The 22,649-nt window shown below is 33.8% G+C and overlaps 1 protein-coding gene across 4 annotated transcripts in view; it reads right to left on the reverse strand.

Annotated features, from left to right (window-relative positions):
• EPHA6 (EPH receptor A6) overlaps positions 1 to 22,649 on the reverse strand; it is a gene marked incomplete at its 5' end in the record, with an annotated part of 858,058 nt that overhangs the window by 306,322 nt on the left and 529,087 nt on the right. For 2 of the 4 annotated variants that reach the window (XM_082654546.1, XM_082654544.1), the window contains 2 exons: positions 2,300 to 2,465; positions 2,856 to 2,903. In XM_082654546.1, coding sequence (XP_082510672.1) covers positions 2,300 to 2,465; positions 2,856 to 2,903 — 214 coding nt within the window. The remainder of the gene's footprint in view (positions 1 to 2,299; positions 2,466 to 2,855; positions 2,904 to 22,649) is intronic. The other 2 variants (XM_082654547.1, XM_082654545.1) reach the window with 1 other exon arrangement.

Genomic DNA, 22,649 nt, shown 5'->3' on the forward strand with positions numbered 1-22,649 from the left:
CTTTGCATATCTGTCTGGTAGTACATGTCATTCAACCTTGTATTTTTTAATTGAAACTTTCATTTTCCTCCCACAAATCTAGACTATAAATTATGCAAAGGCAGAGGTTGCAGGTCTTATTACTTTTTTATCCCCGGAGACTCACGCAGAGTATGGCACATATTAACCGTCCTATATATTTTTCATTGAATGAATCAATATTATACTGGGTCATTGTAAGTATGGGACCTTTCTGCTAAGGAGTTTCAAAGTACTTATCTTTTATATAACATCTGAAAGAATTTTAGTCCTGAAAGTACAATAAGTTGAAATTTAGAGTTAAAACCAAATACAATATTTAGATCAGAACTTATGTTTTCTTATTAGACTAGATTGCTTTGTCTAAAAGTCCCAGACAAACATAAATGAATTATCTAGATTTAGACCTATGAGTTTGAGAGTACATTTCTGATTTGATGATATAATACTCAAAAATGTCATACTTTTAAAAATTTAGGTGAATTTCTTCTTCTGTGAAATAAGACACAATAAACATACCCTGGACAAGACAATGATGTGACTCTTCCCTGGACCAAACTTTCCTTGAATTGTGTCCTTGGCTTTGCACCTAGATTAAGTCTTGACATTTGGGCAGGGAAGAAAGCAGTCAATAGGACATAGCAGGGAAATTTTTTGAATATTTTATATTGCTTTTGATTATGGAGTTTTGTGATAACTACACTCCCAATAATTTCATCTCTAGCTTGAAAAGTCAATAGTCTTCAGTGGGATTACAAATGACTATCACAGATATTAAACATCCAGGTTATAAGTATTCTTTTTATTCCTTTGTTCACTTTCCCTCCTTAAGCTGTATTCCTTCTTAATTAAATATGTCAGTGCTTTTCCACTTTTTAGTTAGATATAGTTGTAACGAGAAAGCTCTTATGGATCAATGTTGTTCATTAACCTAAAAACAACAACAGAACACTCCTTCTGTCATATAGTTAGAAACTCACATAGCTTCACTTTCAGGGAGTGATAAACTGGGCGAATTGTGGCTTAATCAGTGGTCTTACCATTAGCATTTTATAATTCCAATGGAAGGACTTGGCAGGATGGTAGAGTACTGGCCTTGGAAGAAGATAGCCCTTAGTTTCAAATTTTAGATTAGCTTTCTTACCAGCTGCATGAATCTGACAAGTTGCTCAATTTCCCTAGGCTTCTGACTTCTCATAAGTAAAATTAGGAAAATAATACTGGTCTCATTGGATGTTGAAAGGTTTAAAAGAGACAACACATGTAAAATACTGCACATCATTTTTGGCACCTATGAGAATAGGCTCAATAAGTTCTAGACATTATTACTGTTATTCATAAATACTTTTTAAAATAAAGTTGCTATTCTTGAATTCTTATGCAAATACAGGTATTTTAACAGTGATGGGAACAGAATTTTTTTTTTTTTTTTTTTTTTGTGGTATGCGGGCCTCTCACCATTGTGGCCTCTCCCATTGCGGAGCACAGGCTCCGGACGCGCAGGCTTAGCGAGCGGCATGTGGGATCTTCCCGGACCGGGGCACGAACCCGTGTCCCTTGCATCGGCAGGCGGACTCTCAACCACTGCGCCACCAGGGAAGCCCCAGAATTTTATTATAATTAGGTATTTAGATATTTTTCCATAAAAGTACATAGCAAAAGTCACCTATATCATCCTTACAAAGATAGCAATGTGATGGATTTCTAAAATTGAAAAAATAATTCAATGGTAGAACTGGGTTTAGAATGAACATGACATTTAATGCTATGTTACATGACTTTGGAATGCCTCACTCCCCTCTTCTCCCATTTTAGTTTTCAATGTTGACGCTATGAAATTAATTTGAGTTTCTAATCAAGCCCATGCATCTAATATTTAAACTTATAATGTGCATTTCAGGGGAGTTTGTCTCCTGACCACTGTTTTTATTGATCTAATATAACAAGCCAAAGCTGCATAATTTTGAACTAACTGCTAAAATCATTTGCTCAGGGCTTTACTCTCTTCCAAGTATTCATTAGTATCACATTATGATGCCAAGACTGGCGGACAATTAGGCTAACACCACCCAGTGAGACTCTCTGTGTTGTGGCCTGAGTGATGAAAATATTTAACGATAGCACCAAAGCATTAACTGAAACGACTGTATGAGTATTTACATGAACAGAATCCTGCATGATGAGACTATTCAAAATTTGGGACATCAGATTTTCAACTATGAGGTCACATTGGAACCACACTAAATTAACATCTTATTTTATATCTTTGTGTGAAACTTACTTTCATCTCCTGTTTCAAACTCAAACTTCTGACTGTATCCACTGTACCCTGTTGCAGTCCTCACTCGGATATGAAAAATGTACTTGGTGGCTGGCTTGAGACCTGTGATGATGGCACTGGGGGCCTTGGACCTCGTGGAGGAATAGGAGAGCTGCTGCTCATGGTCCTGGAGACAGAAGAGAAGAGAAGGGGAGTGAAGCAGGGTTATTTTCCTTTACCTTGACACACTGTAAAGTCAAGCTGAGGAATTCTGCTCTCTCAAAAATACTGATTAAGAACTGATGCAAGCATGGTTTTCCATAATTTAGTGCTTCGTTTTTCACCAATTATAATGCATATGATATGGTCTTGATTTGGAAACTTTTTAAGAAAGATGATGATCTTGTATTTTTGGTGATTTGGATTTCTGACCCGACTCTAAGGAATGGTGGTGGCGTGAAGAGCATGTTTACACAGAATGGCAGCTGCATCTTGAATAAAATGGGCACATCAGATCAGACCGGGACAGCAGCAAGCAAGGAGCAAGGGTGGGAGAGTTCAAGTACCCGCTACTCACTTCTACCCGCAGGTAGTGCCAAAATGCCGGCGCTATCCGTGGGTAGACCTGTGGGTGAAAGGAAAAATAAATTAATTGTTTTTTTAAAGTTTGCGATCTTTTATCCCGAATCAACTGCATTGTTCTGAAACTCAGTGATTCCCCAGTAGTAACACTGAAGTTGAAGCAACTTAAGACATAAAATGATGAAAATTTTCCTTTGAGGGAGAGTTGACTCCTCTGCAAAATACCACAGTTTTACTTTGTAAAGATGTACGAGATACATACTGATTGTGAGGTAGATTTTTTTTAAATCAAAAACAAATTTATGGTTACCAAAGGGAAAAGGTGGGGCGGGGGAGAGGGATAAATCAGGAGTTTGGGATTAACATACATGCACTACTATATATGATAGATAACTAACAAGGACATACTATATAGCACAGGGAACTCTACTCAATATTCTGTGATAACTTTTATGAGAAAAAAAACCTAGAAAGGAATGAATATATGTATAACTGAATCACTTTGCTGAACACTTGAAAGTAACACACATTGTAAATCAACTACACTCCAATAAATTTTTTCTTAAATACACACACACACAAAAAAACAGTACATACTTCTTATTTTCAAAGAACCCTCTGGGAGTATATGTTTCAACTGTGTTGACTTCTTGCCCTCATTTAATGCAGCCAAAAGACCCTGGGCTTGTGTTGCACCATGAAGCCTTTGTCCGGTTTGCTGTTTTTATTTTTTATTTATTTGTTTTTTAACATCTTTATTGGAGTATAATTGCTTTACAATGGTGTGTTAGTTTCTGCTTTATGACAAAGTGAATCAGCTATACATATACATATATCCCCATATTTCCTTCCTCTTGCGTCTCCCGCCCACCCTCCCTATCTCACCCCTCTAGGTGGTCACAAAGCACCGAGCTGATCTCCCTGTGCTATGTGGCTTCTTCCCACTAGCTATCTATTTTACATTTGGTAGCGTATATATGTCCACGCCGCTCTCTTACTTCTTCCCAGCTTACTCTTCCCCCTCCCTGTGAGGTAGATTTTAAAACGGTCTGCCTGTGAGGGAGCATCAAAGACACAGCACAGTATGAAAGACAGCACACCTCAGAAATCAGCAGGACTGGAGGCTTGGTTCCCAGTCACCCGTGGTTAACTGCCAAACTACCTCTTCTCACTAACAGGAACCACAACTGACTGAATGCCCTCGTCATTCAGGGTCTTTTAAGTGGGCTGTCTTGTCCACCACCTCAGAACAATTTACTTGTGCCTTTAAGAGACTGTCCACAATATGCTGGTAGTGGGAAGACATTAAAGTCAATACTGTTTTTGTATAGTGTTATTGTTCAATAACTTTATAATGGTGTTCTAGTACGGTATCTGAAAAAAAAATTTTTGTATGAACAACTCTTCTAAATTCATAGGTCAAATTAGGCTACCAGGCCTTTGAGTTAATTCTCCACTATTCTCATTATAAAATATCTAAAGATAGAGATTCTCAGAGATGGAAGTAACTTTCAAGATCATTAATTAAGTCACTCATTTGATGCTTAAATTCGATCTATAATATTCCCATCAAGATTTCATTTAGCCTTTGCCTGAAAATATCTGTTGTTCAGGAGACCTTCCAGGCAAACGAAGTAACCTACATACATGCAGAATGTATCAAACTGCATTTATTGTCTGGTGATGCTATAAGATTTAGAACTATGAAAATCATTTTCCTTAAGCTACTTTTGAGAAAAAAAAATCCTTAAAGATCATTTTAAAACTTTATGGCCTTGTTTGTCAGAACTTTATATGCTACATGGTTATTCTCTGTCTAGCTGAGGAATTGAATTTGTCATCTATACCCCAAATACAACTGTTTATTAAACACAAAGTACAAAGAAAAATGAGTAAACGATAGCAACATTTTAAATAAAAAAGACAAAACAGATAAATTGTAACTTATATTTATCCCTAGGTCATTTCCAGATGAGAAAGTAAATAAATATCTGCCTGTTATAAAATCCAAGAAAATAAATTCTATAAAATCATTGGTGGCAGTAATTATCTGCTAAGGCCCTAAAGAAGAAGCTTTCTAAGATGAAGGCCTTTATAATTAGGGGGTTTAACACCCATATTGTGGAGAAAGAAAGTTTGTGTTCTGTTGGAAGAGATAATACTGTTTCTGGTAGAAATTTGTAAAAACTTTTGGATTGTTCATTCTTACATAGAAGAGGAGAATATTCCACCTCTCACAGAATTTTCTGCAACATTAGAGTTATGGGGTATTCTGAGTAGCATTGCACAGTATGAAATTATGATTGAGAGAATTTTTAAATCCTGAAAAAAGGAATTTAGTCTTATCCTTAAAGAGAGGAGATACAGATTGAAAAATTTACTTAGAATGGCACCATAATAGTTACACATTATGTCTTTGCTGCTTCACAAAAACATAGCTAAATAGTAATTTATTACTCAGTAAAGTTACAGGGAGCAAAGGACTCCTTTTGCAAATAGATTTTAGCATGTCTGCTGTTATATAGAAGTGTATCTGTAGCTATATCCCTGAAATAAAAATCATTAAGTAGGAAGTATGCTTACATGGTTCCTCAGCCTACAACACAGCAGTGTGGGGGTAGCTGCCTTGCCTCACATCTTGCCTCCTCGGAGCATGCCAAGAAAGAGAGCTCAGAGAACAGTCATGCGAATTCCTCCTTCCAGTGCATATCAGCCCCCTCTCCTCCTGGTGTTTCCAAGCTCTTGGGAAACTAAGTTAGCACTTACCCATGAAAAGCATAGGGCACTTACTGTCCCAGAACTTTGGCTAATTGCCTTTCTCCTGACACATCAACTCCAATTCAAAGTAGCTGTCACCAGATAGAGACAGTGTTTTGCTGCAGAGCCATCGAGATCTCTTTATTCATCCATGGGGGCTCAATTCTGAACATGCTTGAATAGGGTATGTGTGAGGGTTTTTCTAGAGTTTGTACCATATGGAATTGCTATTTGTATAATACCTATGTCTTCAACTTTCCTAGGTAATACATTCCATTGTTCATAAAACTATCTTATAAGTTTTTTACCCTTGCTAAATCCATAATAAAATCTTCTCATTCTTAATATTATTCATTTTAGTACTTTCTTTTTTTTCTTGATCAAGCTTTCCAGAGGCTTGAACCAACTTTTGGCTTTATCTCTCTATTGTTTCTTTGTTTTCTATTTCATTTAATATCTGCTCTTACTATAAATTATTTTCTTTCTTCTTTTTTTGTGTTAATTATATTGCCTTCTAACTTTTTACATTTCATGCTTAACTCACTAATTGTCAGTACACCTTTTCAAATACAATTTAAGTCTACAAATTTCACTCTAAGTACTGCACTACTGTACTTCATAAGTTTTCATGATATATTATCAACCAGTTCTGAGTATTTACTAATTTCCATAAACACACTATTTCTTTTAGTCTTTGTGGCAGATCCAGGATTATTATTTCACACTTTTAAGGGTCAAAACAGGTTGTCAGGCAGTAAATAAATGGCATAAAGTGAAGCTCCAAAGGCATAACCCCATGGGTTGCAAAGTACACTGGACTGTGGATAGGAGAGCACTGGCAGTCTTCTGTACTGAGAAGCATTAGCTCATTGGCTGAACGTGAAACAGTTTTTGCACTACTTCCCCTTGGATAAGCATAAATAATAATATCAATCATGGGACAAATCATTTAGTAGCAATGCACTTTAATGTACGGTTATGTATATCATTTCCTAAAATAAACATATATACAATTTCTATTTTATATATTTGTATTCACATATACTGAAAACATAGTTCAGAACTATAGTGTGAACACAGAGCATTCACTGTCAAACAATATGCATGTATTACTCTCTAGAGATGTAGACTTTTATTTAAGGTTCTCTTCTCAAGGGCAGAGTCTGCAGCTTAGTCTCAGGAATTGCTCCGTCCCAGCTGCTGAGGATCTAGGTTTTCCTGGGAGTCTAATCTTATTGTTACATTGAACCTTTCATTTGCTTAAAATACTGACTCTATGTTTTATCTCTATAGATGTCAACTCTTCATGGTCACTAACAGGGATGTTCTTACTAGAGTCTGGACCCTCTTAGCATTCAATCTGAAAACTAACTTAGTTAAAAGAAATAGGTTCAGGTGTCCAGTCACTATGGCTGCATCTTTCTGCAACCAGAGGTAACATGGTCTGTTATCAACAGAAGGCAGCATGTAAAGAATTCTGGATTAGAATTCTCCTGTCTTGGCTCGATTTTGGTTCTGCTTCTATTATGTACCTTGGTAAATCACCTTCAAGACTTTGATTTGCTCATACAGAAAATTCATTCATTGCACCGACATTCACTGAATGCTCTCTATGGGTATGGTTTTAGGGCTCTATAGTAGATCTGGCTTACATAATCACCAAAGTTCTACGTAAGCAATTATATTCTATAATTTTTGTATGTTAGAAATACAAGTCTGCTCTCTTCTGCTGTGATTGATTCTCATCATGCCTCATCTTAATCTCTTGAGTTTACCGTCCCACTTATGGAAGTGGATGCAATAGGCCCACAAAGTGGTCATCTTCTGGCTGGTTTGCTTTCTCTTAAAGTCTTTGGGTCTAGGGGGTTTTCTCCAAGATGTTCCCACATTGTTGTAATTTTTAAAAATGTTAAACTAATTGGATTACATATGTGATTAAAAATTATGTTGTAGAATTTTTTTGTACAGATATATAGATCTAAATATATATCAGCAATCATGAGATAACAACCATGATTTATGCAGTGCCTTACAATTTGCAAGGTGTTTTCACACACATTCTTTATGTAGTACTCGTAATAATCTTGTGAAGCAATAAGAACTGGTAATATTTTTAGTCTCACTTAGCATATGATGAAATTGGTGCAGAAAGAATAAGTAACTTACCAAAGCACGTCACATAACTAGTCAATGGCTTCTGTTAAAGTTGTGCTTTTTCACTATCCAATTTAGGCAGACATGTGCAGGGCAAAAATGCTTATAAATTAGACTTTGAGCCAAGGTTATTTTTTACACACTTTATGTTCTTGATTATCTGATCACTAGAAATAACTTCAAATTTAAGACAGACTGTGAACCAGATAGTAATGATTTGATGGCATTAGAATACTTTTATATAAATAGTTCCTCAGTGGTAGAAACAATTTTCAACATTGAAAATTTCAAAGATAAAATTATTTTCTACTAAGGTTAACACATCCAATCATTCTGCCTTTATTTTTTATCTATTTTGATATTATGTCATATAGACAGATTCCAGGAAATTCCAAGGGGCTTATAATTCACCCAATCTTCCAAGGAATATAAAATATTCGTGTTTGGGGCTTCAGAATAGAATTTTTTTGATAGGGTCCAGGAGATTCTTCTAGAATTTTTTATGCATGATGGTACTCTACATGGCTTTATTCACAGAACAGTACTAAGAGGACAGACTAAAAGCATTGTTGGATTTTCCTTTATCCTTTCAAGTAAGTCATGCCAAGTTTAAGTCATCAGGAATAGGTAAAAGTGCTATTAAAAATTAGCACTCTACTACCACAATCGTTATTTTTTAATTAGCAATGTCCTAATTAAGCCAATGGTAAAGCTCCTGTTCTACTGGCTAGGAGATTGAAGCTATAGAGTCCTAAGAAAATAAAAAAGTGGATATTAATAGCTCTGCTAGGGGTCATCTAAGTCATTTTTTTGTCTCTTTTCTCTTTCCATTTTTGTGTCTGTCTTTCTTACCCTGCCTCTCTGTCACACATACAAACACACACACACACAAACACACATTCATCAAACAATTCATGACCGAAGACTGTTGAGATGTCTGCATAATAATCTCTCAAAACTAAACAAATTAAAACCACATTTAGAACATGATTCATTACCTGCAGAAAGATATTTTTCCTGATAAAGCAAGAATTGCACAGCCTAGAAACATAAAGTTTGAAAGGTTATCAAAGAATCCTGTTGCCTAAACAATGGTATTAGCAAACCTGAAAATATTTTACTTGAATGAAAGGAAGTTATTTCACATGACCCTAGGAAAAGGAAAGCTTGTGTACTAGATCCTGCCAGAGTTTAACAATTGCTTTCCAAAGAAGAGAGACAATGAATTTGGTGTATTTTATTTTATAGGTCATTATAATAATGAGCCCTACCTGGGCGCAGGTACTTATCATACCCTGGCTGAAAGATTCCTTAAGATTTTTCATATTTTTACTTTGATGCTGCAATCTCCTGATTACTAATGTGGAATCCCAAGTGCTATAGAAGTATTTGTTCCTGGAAAGGACAGGCTTCCCTAAGATCAATATATGGGCATTGTGCTTTGTTCCTCAGTTTGCTTTTGAATTTAATTAGAATGACTCAATCTCTGAGAGAGTCATGAACTCCTAGTGCACTCCGGTTGTAGGATTGGCAAAATAGAGCATCAGAATGAGCTGTGTGAGCCCAGGAACTGAAGTTATAGCATGTCCATAAAATAGGCATACTTATATAAGAGCTTATAGTCCTAAAAAGTCATCTATTTTCATTCTTGTATCAGTTGCTTTGATTCATCCCAAAGAAGTGTTAATCTGTACCTTTTTTTTAGAGCTTTTTAGAGAGAGAATCTTATTCTACTCCAGGCAAACCATAAGGTACACAGGTTCTTCCTAATTATCTTACTGAAATTTAAAAACAATAGTTTTTTTTAATATGTGGAAAATGTCTCTCCTAATGATTGAGCTATAATAAACCATCATTTTCTCTCTATTAATTATGACTGTCTACCTAGAAATTCGTAGAGGATTAACTGAAAAGATTTAGGACTAATAAATCAGTTATTTAGCCAACATACAATTATCAGTTGCTTTCCTATACACTAGCAATGACCAGTAAAATTATATTTTAAAATATTCCACATACCATAGCAACAGAAACCTTATAATGCTTAAGTATATGACAAGAAATATGCAAGACCTGTATGAGTAAATCTATAACAGTTTGCTGTATAAAAAAGAAAATCCCTTGTTTTCGTAACTGTAATTCAAAGATCTTTTGAGGAATACTACATAGTAGCAGTAAAAGTAGGAATCTTAATTTTCTTTGTTTTTGAATGGATTAGCTGTTAATGTGGAACTGTTAAATATAATCATGTCTGATTTAGGTTTTTAGTAGATATCTAGGTGAGAACTTTTCTTCCTTTTTCTTACACTGTAATTTTGTTTGCATTTTGTTTTTAAAATATGAAATGGATTTTGAATGTTATAAAACAATTTATCTGTATTTGCCAAGGTGATTCTATGTTGTTCACCTTAATGTAGTATATACTTGTGAAGAACTATCTTTGCATTCCTAAGATAAACCTTACTTGTTAATACTTGATTATAATATAGTTCTAAAATTTTTATTGCAATTTTGGATTCAGTTTGATAATATTTCAAATAGAATTTTTATACCTCTCTTTATAAGTGATCTTGGCCTAGAGTTTTCTTGATTTTAGCCTTTTTTATTATCAATATCTGGTTATACTACTTGGGTTAAGCTATATTTAAGAGAATGTATTATGAAAATTTTCATTTTTTAATGTTCTGCAATAATTGATATAACATGGTAATTATCTGTTCATTGAAACCTTAATTGAAAGACCATTTCAGGGACAGATATTTGACCATCTTTTAAAATTAGTTCATCCTATATTCAGATATTCTTCTTATTCAGTTTTGGTAATCAACAGAAAATTATCCATTACATTTATATAGTACATTTATTGATGTAAATTTACAATTAGGCTTGTCCTATTATTGAAAATCTCTTCCATAAATAACATTTTCCTCCTTCTAGTCAAGCTTGTTTATCAGTCTTCAAAACCACTGGATTTTGATTTTTTAAATCAAATATACTTTTCTTGATTCAGTTTCATTAATTTTTGATTTTACACTTATTCATTCCTTCTTCCTCATCTTTTTAAGGTTTGGATATATATGTATCTCAATGTCTTTCATTTTAGAATAGTTTATAATTTAAGTCTTTTACCCTTTAATATGTGTTACTTAAGATAATATTCTAAATTTTCAAATAAATAGATATTGGGGTGAGATGGGGGGATTTTTTAAAAAATTTTTAATTTTGTTGCATGATTTTCAAGGAATGATTCAAAGAATGAAGGAATAATTTTATACTACCTGACTCCTTCCTCTAGTTATTTCAATGTGTATCAATATATATCCCTAAGTAGTCAGCAATTTCCTCAAAAATGTGATATACAGTTGCTTCAAAAAACAAAACAAAACAAAAAAGCAAAGGAATGCTGGATGCATAGTTAGTGTTTAATACATATCTACTGATTGATATTCACAAAGGAATACCTAGCCATCATTTAACACCTGGTGCAGCTCTGGTCACATATCATTGGGAACTGGACTACTAGAACTCCTGCTCCAATGTAGGAGCACAAATTGGGATGGCTTCCAGCTAACACTGATTCTCCTGTGACCAGATCTAAATTAGCCCCACTATCAGGAGAAAAGGGGGCTGGTGCCCAACAAAGCTGATTGCCCTGGAGATAAAAGCAAGTGAAAATAATTATGGATTTCTTATCCAATGACACTGAATCCATCATGAAAAATACAGAAAGAGAATTACGTTGAATAACCTCAGCTTTTCTGACTGTTGCCTTCCTGAGTCTAGAACATTCTGCTCTGCCTTGGATTCTACATTTTGACATCCTTAAATAATCATCAGAGTTGGGTTTTGTTGCTGGTAGCCAAAAGAGTTACCTTCTTTTCTCACAATCATTTAAGTACACAAGAGCGAGTTTCTAATTGGGGGAGAGAAGGGGTTAACAAGCTGGTTGGTAGGGTGTTCTAAGTTAGTGGGTAAGGTGTTCTGAATTTTTTTTAAAGTAAAAATTGGCTACTGCTATGACAAAATTACAAATTAAGCATAAGTAAGAAAAATGTAGAAGTAGATATTCTAAGTACACAATTACTTTTTGACTGTACTTTTGGAGAAGTATCATTTAGTATACCACAGCTATAATTTACTATAATCAACTTTTGATTATCCCCAGTAATCCAAAACAGGAGATAACCCTAAATCACTTTTAAATGCATTCATGACTTTTTTTCTTATATTCCTTCCAATGTGTATCTTGTTTCACCTAAAATGAAATTAAATGCACTCCTTGAACATTAAATATTGAGCAATAGTAGGAGATGGCAGCAAAGTATACCTGATGGGAGCAGTATATTGCTCTAGAATTAAGCATTCATAATTGATTTTCAGAGAACAGATAAGTTACATGTAGATAATTAACTGCTTGAAATTGTGGTTAAATTTACTTTTAGGGAAAATGGCTAGATTATTCCAGTGTGACCTTTACAAAATACTGGTGCTAGAATGAGACCAATGAAGTCCTAGTGGTAGTCAGTTTGTCTATGAAAACTGCGAAGATTATACAATCTCAAAGAGTCAGGCTTGTTGTAAGATAAAAAGCCAAATAACACGTAAAACCCTTTTACAGGCTCCAACAAATGTGTTTAGCATTATTTCTTTCTTTTAGGAGTTATTATCAATAGGTGGTGCATTTAATTTAGGGCAATGATAGACCTATGCCTTGAGGTAATTCTGCAGATGCTGTGAGAGGTCTTTCTAAAAATTTTATAAGTGTTTTGCTTGCCTGTTAACCTCTATATTCTCACGGCTTAATGCAGTGTTTCAAGCATATTGTAACCTCTCATAATTACAGTGATACATGATACATCATGATACATTAGCCAAGTATACTGAACAAATATATTAATGAATTAATTGCTCTATATGTTTAGCTTTTAAATTATACATATTGTTATAGCAATTTAAAATTAGTGTGCATAAATGAATGATAATTCAAATGAGAGATGAGAAAAATTGTTTTGCTGGCTTATGGTACTTCCATAATCAAAATGCAATAATATTATGTCATTATAGCTGGCTTGTTTTCTTCAGAACATTGTGGAGAACAGCCAAGATTCTACTTGTCAAAAAATACTTTGCAAAACAATATGCTTGGAAAACCTAAGATTTGTGCTGAAATATCTTTTAATACATATATATTTTAATATTTATTCAGTTTTAACTTTCCCATCTGTCTTTGTGTAACCTACCTTATTGCAGATGGGATATAGATTTTTCCTCCATGCTCTATTACTCTATAAATATTTATAATGGTGTTCAAGTAGAAATTCAATGTTTAAAGCTTGATACCTGTCTCTGAAGAAAGTGTCTCCATCCCAAAATTCCTTAATGATTTTCTTAAAAGTATGTCATAGGCAAACAACAACTTTAAATTTATCATTCATTTTTAAGGTTTTGGGTAATTTATAAGAATTTTAAAACCATGTGTAAATTTGGTGATAAGAATAATAACATACAGATAGAAAAAGAAGGGAACATATGTAGAACAAAACATTTTAAAAATTCATATTTACTGAAGTATTGAGGATGAATAAAATTATTTATCTAAAAAGGGAGAAATGAAAAGGAAATTATAATCACTATAAGAATATTTGAGGATTACACTTAATTTAGACATTTTTTAGAAAAGTTTACAAATTACTGCTGATGTCAGTAATTTAGGTCAAGTACTAAAATAGCTATATAAAAGGCTAAAAAACAACTTTTATCATAAAATTAGGGTAAGTTATCAATAAATGCCACTGAGAGGAAAAAAAACACACTAAACATCTTTGGAAACATTACTACACATATGTTGACTTCTTCAAATATAAATGGTATTCCAAATGTCAAACTGAATGTTTTCAAAGTTAAACCATTGGAAAAACATGGCTGAATGGAGTGGCATAAAACTAGAAAGGTAACACATGCATGGTACTTTGATTAATTCTTCCTTAATTGTGGAATGTGGATTAAAAAAATAATAAAGCTGGGAGGTATAACATGTTTTTTAGAAAAGAAAAATATAGAGCAGTTAATTTTTTTCACAATAGTACTAATTGAATTATATGATAGGTAAGAAATATGAAGAATAGTAGAGAACAAGTCTTTGAAAATGAAATAACTAGACAGTAAATGTAGGTGACTGGCCTCCAAAACTGTTTCTTCATTGCTAGATATTCTGACGGAATTAAAGTGAATAATAAGGAAGGTAAGATTTATAGATAAGAATAATAAAGAAGGCAGAATTTCACTAGAGTGAAATTGCCTTAGAATACGAAAAAAAAAAAAAAACCGCATTGTAGAAGTGTCCATGGAAAAACAGTTATCTTCTCTGAGTATCATTAAAGGCTTACATTTGTCCAAATTAGCCGCAAAATATGGTGATAGAAGAGCTGCTTCTTGCATTGAAAAGGGGCAGAAATTCATTTAAATGTACAAGCATGAGAATGCCTTAGTCTCATTTAGAATAGGAAGAAAACACTTTCTGAAGATTTATTTTTCATTTTTATCTTTCCCATTTAAATGTATGTTGTTGCCATGGTGAAACTTTAATTTTTTTGTTATATTTGTTGATGGGTCTTAATTGTGATCTGATGACAGATATATTTGTTTTGTTCAAAATTGAAACAAAGATATCTATTAAGATTGATGTACCTAGGGGCAAGACAGGAATAAAGACACAGACCTACTAGTGAATGGACTTGAGGATACGAGGAGGGGGAAGGGTAACATGGGATAAAGTGAGAGAGTGGCATAGATATACATACACTACCAAATGTAAAATAGATAGCTAGTGGGAAGCAGCCGCATAGCACAGAGAGATCAGCTCGGTGCTTTGTGACCAACCCTCTAGGTGGGATAGGGAGGGTGGCGGGGAGGGAGACGCAAGAGGGAAGAGATATGGGGACATATGTATATGTATAACTGATTCACTTTGTTATAAAGCAGAAACTAACACACCATTGTAAAGCAATTATACTCCAATAAAGATGTTTAAAAAAAAAGATTGATGTACAAAGCTACAAAGCATAAGTTATGTTTCAAGGAATGCAGTCCCACCTCCTCAAAAGAGAGATTTTAAACCTTCTTTGTAAGTGATATCATCTTGACTTGAAAAGCATCCCATTATACTCTAAATAACTCAGTATTTTCAGTTAATGATCTAAGGCAGTCATTGCCTTTAAATGTCCTCAGAGGACTAGTAATATTAAAATGTGCATCAAATGAATGCCTCAAGATTTATAATAAAATACAATAAATAGGTTTATCAAGATACTGTGACTGGAAACTGAGTAATATCTCATCACTGACAGAAAATAAGTAATATAATATTAATAAACATTGCAGTAATTGACAGCTTCCCACAGATCACACACACACACAGACACACGGTTCTTCTAGTTTCAATGCTGCTGTTTAAAGTCAAAGGAACTTATAAGTGTGTAGATGACTACAGACAGCGTTAAAAGCAAGAAAAGGAATTCAAGGCAAAGCAAACTCATTTTCCAGAAATATTATTTTAATCTGCATCATTATCAAACAATGGATGTATATTATTTATTTACTCCATGTACAAACTAGTTTTGAAATCAAATTAGAAAAAGAAAATTATGATGAAGTAATAAGTTAAATTTAGGGTAAAATAAAATATAATCTGGACCACAGTGAAGAAGTTCTTTGCTGGTAGTCACAAATGTTGCCCATTTTAAGTATTCATGCAGTTTGTTCTTGGTGGGGGGTAGTGGCGCTAGTAATGGATGCTTTTTCCTTACACATGCAGAAATCTTCTTATTTTCAAGTTTGGGTAATCTGATCTGTATAATTCTATTTTATTTGAAATGACCACATTGGCACAACCCAATGTACAGTCCAGATTCAAAGAACTGAAAAACTTCTTCGTGGAAGTTTTCTTTTCTTTTTTTTGCTGTACTTTTCTAAATTAACTATTTTTTTACCCTACAATATCTCCAGATACAATTATTGAAATAGTTTTAAAGTTTTAGAATTTCATACACATTCAAAATTAATAAATTTGCTTTGGCTTAGTACTAAAATATACTTATTTTTAAAATTAGTACAGACTAGAAACAAAGCAGGTAATATAATATTATGTAGATCTAAAATCAAGTACTACAGCAGATTAAAGATGGTGGCAAATTCTTTTACACCCCTCTCATTGAAAAGTCAGATCTTTGCCCCCCACTCCTTGAATCTGGTCTAGCCTGTAACTGATTTGACCAATAAAGTAGTGTAGAAGTGAGACACTGTCAATTAATTGCCCAGTCTCTAAGAAAACCGGCAATTTCCACTTTTTGCTTGGAGCTCTGAATTGTATGGCTAGCCTGAGACTGTTAAGCTATGTAGAAGACCAAGGTAGCCACTTGGAGGAGCCCTGAAGAGAGAGGAGGTGAGGTGGGAGAGAAGAGAGGGAGGGGGAGGGAGAGGGGATGATGATGAGCTCCTAAGCATGGCCATTCCTCAGGTGTTCCAGCCCCTAGCCTATTTTCTATCATCCCAACTGAGGTCCCAGAAATTGTGGAGCAGAGATGAGCTGCTCCTGATGTGTCCTGTTCAAATTACCTGACCCAGAGATTCATGAGATGTAATACTTATTAGTTGTTATTTTTAAGCCACTACCTTTTGGGGGTAGTTATGCAGTAACAGGTAACTGGAACAAGCAGATTGACCATTAACTTGCATTTCATAGACCTCTAATATGGATTGATTCTATTTTTTGTCACTAGATTGGGTGATGGTATTTTGAAGATTCTGTCTTAACACATGAAACTCAATCAACTTAAACATTCCAATTATCTGATTCTTTGGAAGAGTCAGATAAATTTTAGGCCTGCAACAACAGGTTAAATTAGTCAAAACAAATCAATTGAAAGTATAAACAGAACATAATATAGTTAATTTTTTTTTAATGTTAACACTTTCATAGTATTATTTTGCAGGCTCTATAAGCACTCCCAACACCCAGAAAATCCTCAAAGCTTCTCTGTGAAGTAGGTCTTACAAATGACAAGACTGAGATACAGAAAGATCAAGTAAGTTGTCCAAGGTCACTCAATAAATTAGTGATAGAGCTGGGATTTGAATCCAGGGAGTCTAGCTCTGGATTCTGTGCTGTTATTTATTACACTATGTAGCTTCCAATATTAAGTATTGTACTACAGCCACATATCATTAAGAACTTTATATATTATGTTAGAGTTTATATTCCCTTTTTATTAATATATTGACAAACACAGAGGTAAAGATAATCTAGATTCTATATATTACAAATAATTCACAGTCCTAATCATAGTATGAGACTGACGTTCACAATACTTAGTCTAACAAAGGTGTAAATAGCTTGTATTTTGTTGCTATTTCATGGGATTTTGAGTACTCATCAAATCACCTCCTCTTTTTACAAGGTAATAAGGCAAGAGGCTCATTAGGAAGAATAAAACTGTTATTTCTTTTGTCACAAAAATTAAGTATCTAAACTCATCTATGAAGGCAAACTGGAAAGAGTGAGCCAAACTAATTTCCTTTATTTGAACTTTCATTTCAATTTTTCTATCATAGTGAGTTTAGGAGGATATCTATGTTACAGATCAAAAAAACTAAGAGCTTCTCAAGGCTTTATTCTGAGATTACTAATTCTGTTATAATTTCAACAGGATATTCTATATTTACTGGTAAACTGATGACCTTACTAATAATTAAAGTACTGAGTTGGAATTTAGAGATACAGTGCTGTCTTTCTCTGACTCACAGAGAGATGAATGTAAGCATGTCATAATATTACTGAGCCAGAGCACATTCAGATGAAAAATAAACATAAAAACCTCAGCTCCATCCACCTCACAATATTGTTGTGTTGCATCAAATGAGAATGCATATGAAAGCATATTGTAAACTAGAACGTCCTCTTCATATATGAGATAGAATTGTTATTGTTGCTATTGGTATTATTAAATAGATGTCTATGTAGTTGGTGGAAAAATCTGTCACTTAGAGTAAGACGTAATATTTTAATAATGAATTATATTCTGAGTTAGTAGATGGGAATTGCATTCGTTATTTAGTAAATTAATCACTCAGAACTACAGAAACTTTCATCTTTTAATTCCATGTCAATAAAGTTAGTAGGAAAAATCATCTGAATGCCCAGAGTCTGATGTTTTATGTAATTAGGGGTGCAGTTGAGATCTATGGGTGAGAATAACACCAATGTCTAGAAATTTCTTCAGATGACAGATCCACCTTTAGAGTTCACTACTTGGGCCTCAAGTTAGTACTTGCATCTGTGAGCATGACCAGTTGACTACTTGCTAATGTAGCTCTCACTGGTACAATGAATTAAAAATAGTGATTTGTAATAATCCTTAATGTGACATGTTTCAGGAGCTAAGAGGCACTATACATCTGTCAGCTACCGCCACCTATTTGTCATGTTACAGATGAATAGCAATAAAAAACCTTAGCCACTGTGCTAACCAACCAGTGAACTAAGTCTTCAGAAGGACTATATGGTGGTCTTTTAAAAATATGTAGCTGTTAAATATATTAAGGTAAAAATGTTATGATGCACAATTCACTAAATAGGAAGAAAATTACCAAGGGGTTGTTGATAGCAGCAGTTGTAATAGCTAAACACATTCGGGCATAACTAAATTAGAAAGATTTCGTCCATCTACCTGCTGTGATTTACCCCATGAAATCACAAGAATCAAGGGACATATGGGAATAATGATTGCATTGATTGCCTTCTTTAAATGTCCTTGTGTGATACAGAAGGATGAAATATAGGTTCTGGGAGCAATTTGCCTTTGCTAACTGAAACAGCCCAAAACAATTAATTTACACTGCATTCAACCATAAAGAACTGCAGAATACTTCCTCTGCTAAAGCTTTATATTTTCTAATTAAAGACTTAGATTTTCTATTACTAAAGGTTTAAGGAGTATCTAAATTAATTCTAATATTCTTCCTTTTTCAATCATTCTGTGGAAATGTTGACACCTCATAGTATTCAAGTCATTAGTTTCTAATTAAAATATATACACATATAGGAACATAAACCTGTCTTTTTCAACATATATAAATTGAGACAAAATTTCAAGAATAAACACCTAAACAAACTCAAATAGTGTTTACCATGAAACTTAGAAACATTAAAGGAAAACAACTTTTCAAATATTAGAATTCGTAATAATGAAATTTTCTAATTTTCTAATGATATACTCAAGTAAATGGGAAGATGTCTATTTTTACTTATTTTCCCCTAAAAATGTTAGATCAGTGTGGATTCTACAAGGTCACTGCAAATATATGATATTAAAACACAGCCAAATTCTGCAGTAACACAAATGTTTTTATGAGCAGCAGGTGTATTCTTTGAAAGACAGTAAAGCTATTAACAGCTCAGTAAGGAGTACATAATACTAGGCTGTTAACTCAGCCTCCCTTATAAGAGTACTGAGGAAGGACATTTTGAAATCACTAAGATAAATGCATTTTCAAAAGTAGCCAATGTGAATGCTTTAGGAAGAGAGGTTCATCTAAACTTTATCTCATTAAAGTAATGAATTTAGTCTTGATTTGAATACGCCCATCCAAAAAAATTATTTAATTACTCTAAATAAAAATCAAATCATAATTTTGAAACCAAATATGTTCTATTCATGATAAGTATTTGAAAATGAATTCTAAATTATTTTATTTTTTGAATTTGAGGCTTATTCTAACACAAATCTACAATACTTAGCACAGGTACCTGCCATCTAAGAATTTGGTAACGCTATTTTAATGAATGAATGAGTGATGTCCCAAGATATTTTATAAATTGTTGACATTTCAGTTGCTCACCTTGGAAAAATTATTTGTGATTTGACTCCCATGAGGACACCTCTAGGTATCTGTTTCAAAGTCAGACAGACTTTGGTTTTATTAGTTTATTGTAATTATTTTTTCCTATAGTTGCCTCACTCATTAAATTATTTAAAATTTTCTTTTAATTTAAAAGGAATGAGGCTGTCAAAAATGTTTCTGGGTACAGATTATTTGAGGCACAGAATATTTTATGATGCCCAATAAACTATATCTACTTTTTTATTTTTCATCTTTTAAATAAGAATTTTATAATGAATTATTTAATTTGATTTAGATATAAAACTATGCAGGGGCTTCCCTGGTGGCGCAGTGGTTGAGAGTCCACCTGCTGGTGCAGGGGACGCGGGTTCGTGCCCTGGTCACAGAGGATCCCACATGCTGCGGAGCGGCTGGGCCCGTGAGCCATGGCCACTGGGCCTGTGCGTCCGGAGCCTGTGCTCTGCAACGGGAGAGGCTACAACAGTGAGAGGCCCGCGTACAGCAAAAAAACAAAAAAACGGAAAAAAAAACAAAGAAAAGAAACTATGCAGTATTTAAAAATTAATAGAAATAGAACAAAACATATTTAATTTTTTTTTTCCTTAGAGCTCTTGCCTCAAATTCATGCTTCAGTGAAATAAACAAAACTACACATCAGAATGGCAGAGTTACTTAATAAAAATGTTGGATTGATTTATACTGGCACTGAGGATTATTTTTCCACACCCCTCATTCCGAAAGTAAAGAACAAAGGATAAAGAGAAAAAAAGATATATACATCATTTAAAAATAATGTTCTCCTACTATAAAAGTATGAGTGAGCTAAAATAATTCCTCACTTGGCAGCAGGAGTTTGGCTTAAAACAGCACTTCCCAAAGCGTTTTCCATGGAACGTTATTTCCAAGGAATATGTGTTGTTATGGTTAAAGAAAAAAAAGTTTTATGATTGTGTAAGTTTGAGTCTTCTGGGGAGCAGATTCCAAAATGTTGTTGAAAGTGAAGATATTTATGGAGCGAAATAACTGTGCAGGTAAAAATCTGTGCAAGGAAAGGGATCAAGTTAGACAAGGAGAGCTTTCAGACCCCAGTGAAAGTCTGATTCCTGTGAAAAGAGAGATGAAGAAATAGAATTGGGTTGAAAATGCCTCAGATGGCAGTGCAATTCTGAAAGTCTCTTGGCCAGGTATATGGGAGCCCCAAACAAGTTCTGCATTCATCAAGAAAGGCCTGGCTCTACTACTAGGGGCTCAGGAGGAATGGTAGATCCCACAGCAGCTGGAGACCTTCCTTTCAGCAGGTTCTCTCTTGAAGGGAGATCTAAGTAATGCACTCTCATGGCTGCCACCCGGGTCATATAAATTTAGAAAGCACTAGGTTAAATAAAATTAAGTAGGTTACTTTGCTGCAGGTTTCCCCCAAGCATTTAATTATGCCCATGTGTTTTGTTAAACTCCAGAGATGGAAAATATATGCTACATTTTCCAAATTGATTTGACCATGCAACCCTATGGTGATTTAAAAAAAATTCCATCTATTAAGACTAGCTCTATGGTACATATTTTGAGAAACATTAGTTTAAGATAATCTGTATTAATATAAATTCTGAGATACCATGAGAAATATCATATGAACTGTTTTCTGTCTCAATGGTACCATTAGCTCAGATTTAGCTCTTTCTTCCTATTCAAGCCCCTACCTCTTTCACAGAGGTATTTACTATCCTTGTGTTGGTCATATCCTTGCTTAAAGAATGTGTTATCACATCTGTATGAGTGCATAAATAATACATTGTTTAGTTTTGTATGTCTTTGAGCTTTCTACAAATATTATTATACTGTATGGACTCTTCTGGGACTGCATTATGTTTCTAAGGTTTATCATACTGTGGCATTACATTTTGTCATAATATTCACTTATATATTATGTTCATGTACATTTGTACATAATGTTCATTCATTTTCACTAATATACTGACTTATTTCAACATACAATTTATTTACATCTTTTTCTAAAGATGAAAGTTCGGATTTTTTTTGAACAATTTTTCCTTAAACATTGCAGGACATTTTCTTGACCACATATATAAGATTTTTAGGAGTAAAATTGCTGGGTCATTGAATATAAAAATGTAGAAATTGATAAAATTACTTTCCAAAATGATTTATCAGCTTACACTGATTCTAGAAATGTAAAAGTTCATATTGCTCTGCGTCATCTCCAGTTCTTAGAAATCTCAGATTTCTTAATTTTTGCCAATCTATTATGTGTAAAACGTTATCACATTGTGGTCTTAATTCACATTTTCCTTATTACTAATGAAGTGGAGCATCTTTTCTTATACAGGTTGATTTTTCTATTGGGTTGTTCTTTTTATCGTTCTCTAGGATTTCTTCATGTATTTTGCATAATAATCCTTTGCAAGTTGTAAACATGGCAGCTGTATTCTCCCAGTTTGTGGCTTGTCTTTTTGCAATCTTAATAGGGTCTTTGGAAAGAAAGAATTCTTAAAATGAAAGTAATCAAAGTTAGTAAGTTTTCTTTTATTGTAAGGTCTTTCATTTCATTTATGAAATATTTTCCTTACCGAAGGTAATAAAGATATTATTCCATATTTTTCTTCTAAAATGTAAAAAGTTTTTCCCATCACATTTACATCCTTAGACCATTTGGACTTAATTTTTATAAATGGTTTGAGGTAGGGATCCAGTTCCTTTTTCCTTCTTTTTTCCTTCTAATATAGATTGCCCGGCACAATTTCATGAACAAGACATACTTTTCCTAATGATCTGCAACGTCACTTCTGTCATGTTACAGGTTCATATATGTGTAGGTCTGTTTCTAAGGTTCTCCGTTATGATACGTTGGTCGTTTTCTCATTCTGCAGCAGTATCACTTAGCCTAATAACTATACTTTAGAGTGCTTTTTTTATATCTGTCAAGGCATGTAACCCTGGCTTAGTTTCACCAAAAATGTCATGC

The sequence above is a fragment of the Grampus griseus genome, assembly GCF_964374135.1.
Source record: "Grampus griseus genome assembly, chromosome: 5".
In the NCBI taxonomy this organism is placed as follows: domain Eukaryota; kingdom Metazoa; phylum Chordata; class Mammalia; order Artiodactyla; family Delphinidae; genus Grampus; species Grampus griseus.